Source organism: Aureococcus anophagefferens (genome assembly GCF_000186865.1).
Source record: "Aureococcus anophagefferens unplaced genomic scaffold AURANscaffold_110, whole genome shotgun sequence".
NCBI classification, from domain to species: Eukaryota; class Pelagophyceae; order Pelagomonadales; family Pelagomonadaceae; genus Aureococcus; species Aureococcus anophagefferens.
Window position 1 is genome coordinate 1 of NW_008705659.1, and position 1400 is coordinate 1400.

The 1400-nt window shown below is 71.9% G+C and overlaps 1 protein-coding gene across 1 annotated transcript; it reads left to right on the top strand.

The window, feature by feature from the left end:
* Nucleotides 1–176: 176 nt before the first annotated feature.
* On the top strand, nt 177–1394 carry AURANDRAFT_34606 (hypothetical protein; the record flags this gene model as incomplete). Its single annotated transcript, XM_009044034.1, has 2 exons — nt 177–1142; nt 1302–1394. Coding segments are annotated over 2 exons (1059 nt in total), but the record flags the coding sequence as incomplete, so codon positions are not given.
* Between the last annotated feature and the right edge of the window lie 6 nt (nt 1395–1400).

Sequence of the window (1400 nt, forward strand, 5' to 3'; positions counted from 1 at the left end):
GACCCTTCGATTGGCGATCTATGCTGAGCATCTCCCGTCGTCTCCTGCAGCACCGCCCACTCCTCATCCGCCTACCTTTCCGCGCCATGGCGGCGGCGACGGACGCGCCGTCGAAGAAGCGCGACGCGTCGGCCATGGACGCGGGCTACCAGCGCATCGCGGAGGGCAGCGCGTCCATGAACTACGAGCTGCGCGGCGCCGACACGCGGAACCGGGGCACGGCGGACCACGACGGCCCCGTCTTCTACAACAAGGTCCAGGTCTTCAACCGCGACCTGAGCGTCCTGATGATCTCGCTCTTCGCCCAGTGGCGCCACATCGAACGCGCGGAGCGCAAGGCGAAGCGCGACGCGGGCAAGGCCGGCGACGGCGCCGCGGCCGCCGCCGCGGAGCGCGAGCGGCTCTACGCGCTCAGCGCCGCGGACCTCGACGCGTTGCTGCGCGCCGAGGCGCAGACCGACGGCATCCGCGTGCTCGACGCTTTAGCGGCCACGGGCCTCCGAAGCATCCGCTACGCCAAAGAAGTCCCCGGCGTCCGCAAGGTCGTCGCCAACGACGTCGACGCGGACGCCGCGGCGGCCTGCGGGCGCAACGCCGCGGAGAACGGCGCCGCGGACATCTGCGAGGCCCACTGCGGCGACGCGGTCGACTTCATGACCGCGTCGCGCGGCAAGGGCTCGCAGGGCTTCGACGTCATCGACCTCGACCCCTACGGGTCCTGCGCGCCCTTCCTGGACGCCGCCGTCCAGGCCGTCAACGACGGCGGCCTCTTGTGCGTCACGTCGACGGACATGACCGTGCTCAGCGGCAACTACCCCGAGGTCTGCTTCGCGAAGTACGGCTCCATGCCCACGAAGGCGAAGCACCTCCACGAGTTCGCCTTACGGATCCTCGTCCACGCCATCGAGGCCGCCGCGGCGAAATACCAGCGCCACGTCGTGCCCGTGCTCTCCCTGTCCATCGACTTCTACGTGCGCGTCTTCGTCCGCGTCTACAAGCGCCCCGCGGAGGTCAAGAAGTCCGCGGCGAAACGGGCGTTCGTGCTCCAATCCGCGGGCTGCCCGTCCTTCTACTTGCAACCGTTGGCGCGCTCGCTCGACCGCGAGGGCGGCCACGCCGCGGCGCTCCTCCACCGCAAGGCCGTCGCCAAGGACGCGTCGGAGCGCCAGTCCGCGCGCGAGCGGCGCCGCGAGAAGAAGCGCGAGCGGGCCGCCGGCGGTTCGTCGGAGGCGGCGCCCGAGGAGGAGGCGCCGCCCACGGAGGAGGCGGCCCCGGCCGCCCCCGAAGCAGCGCTCGACGAGACCGTGGCCCCGGCCTTCTGCGGCGAGACGGGCGCGCCCTTCAAGATCGGCGGGCCCATCTGGTCCGCGCCCTTGCACGACCCCGAGTGGGTCCTCGCG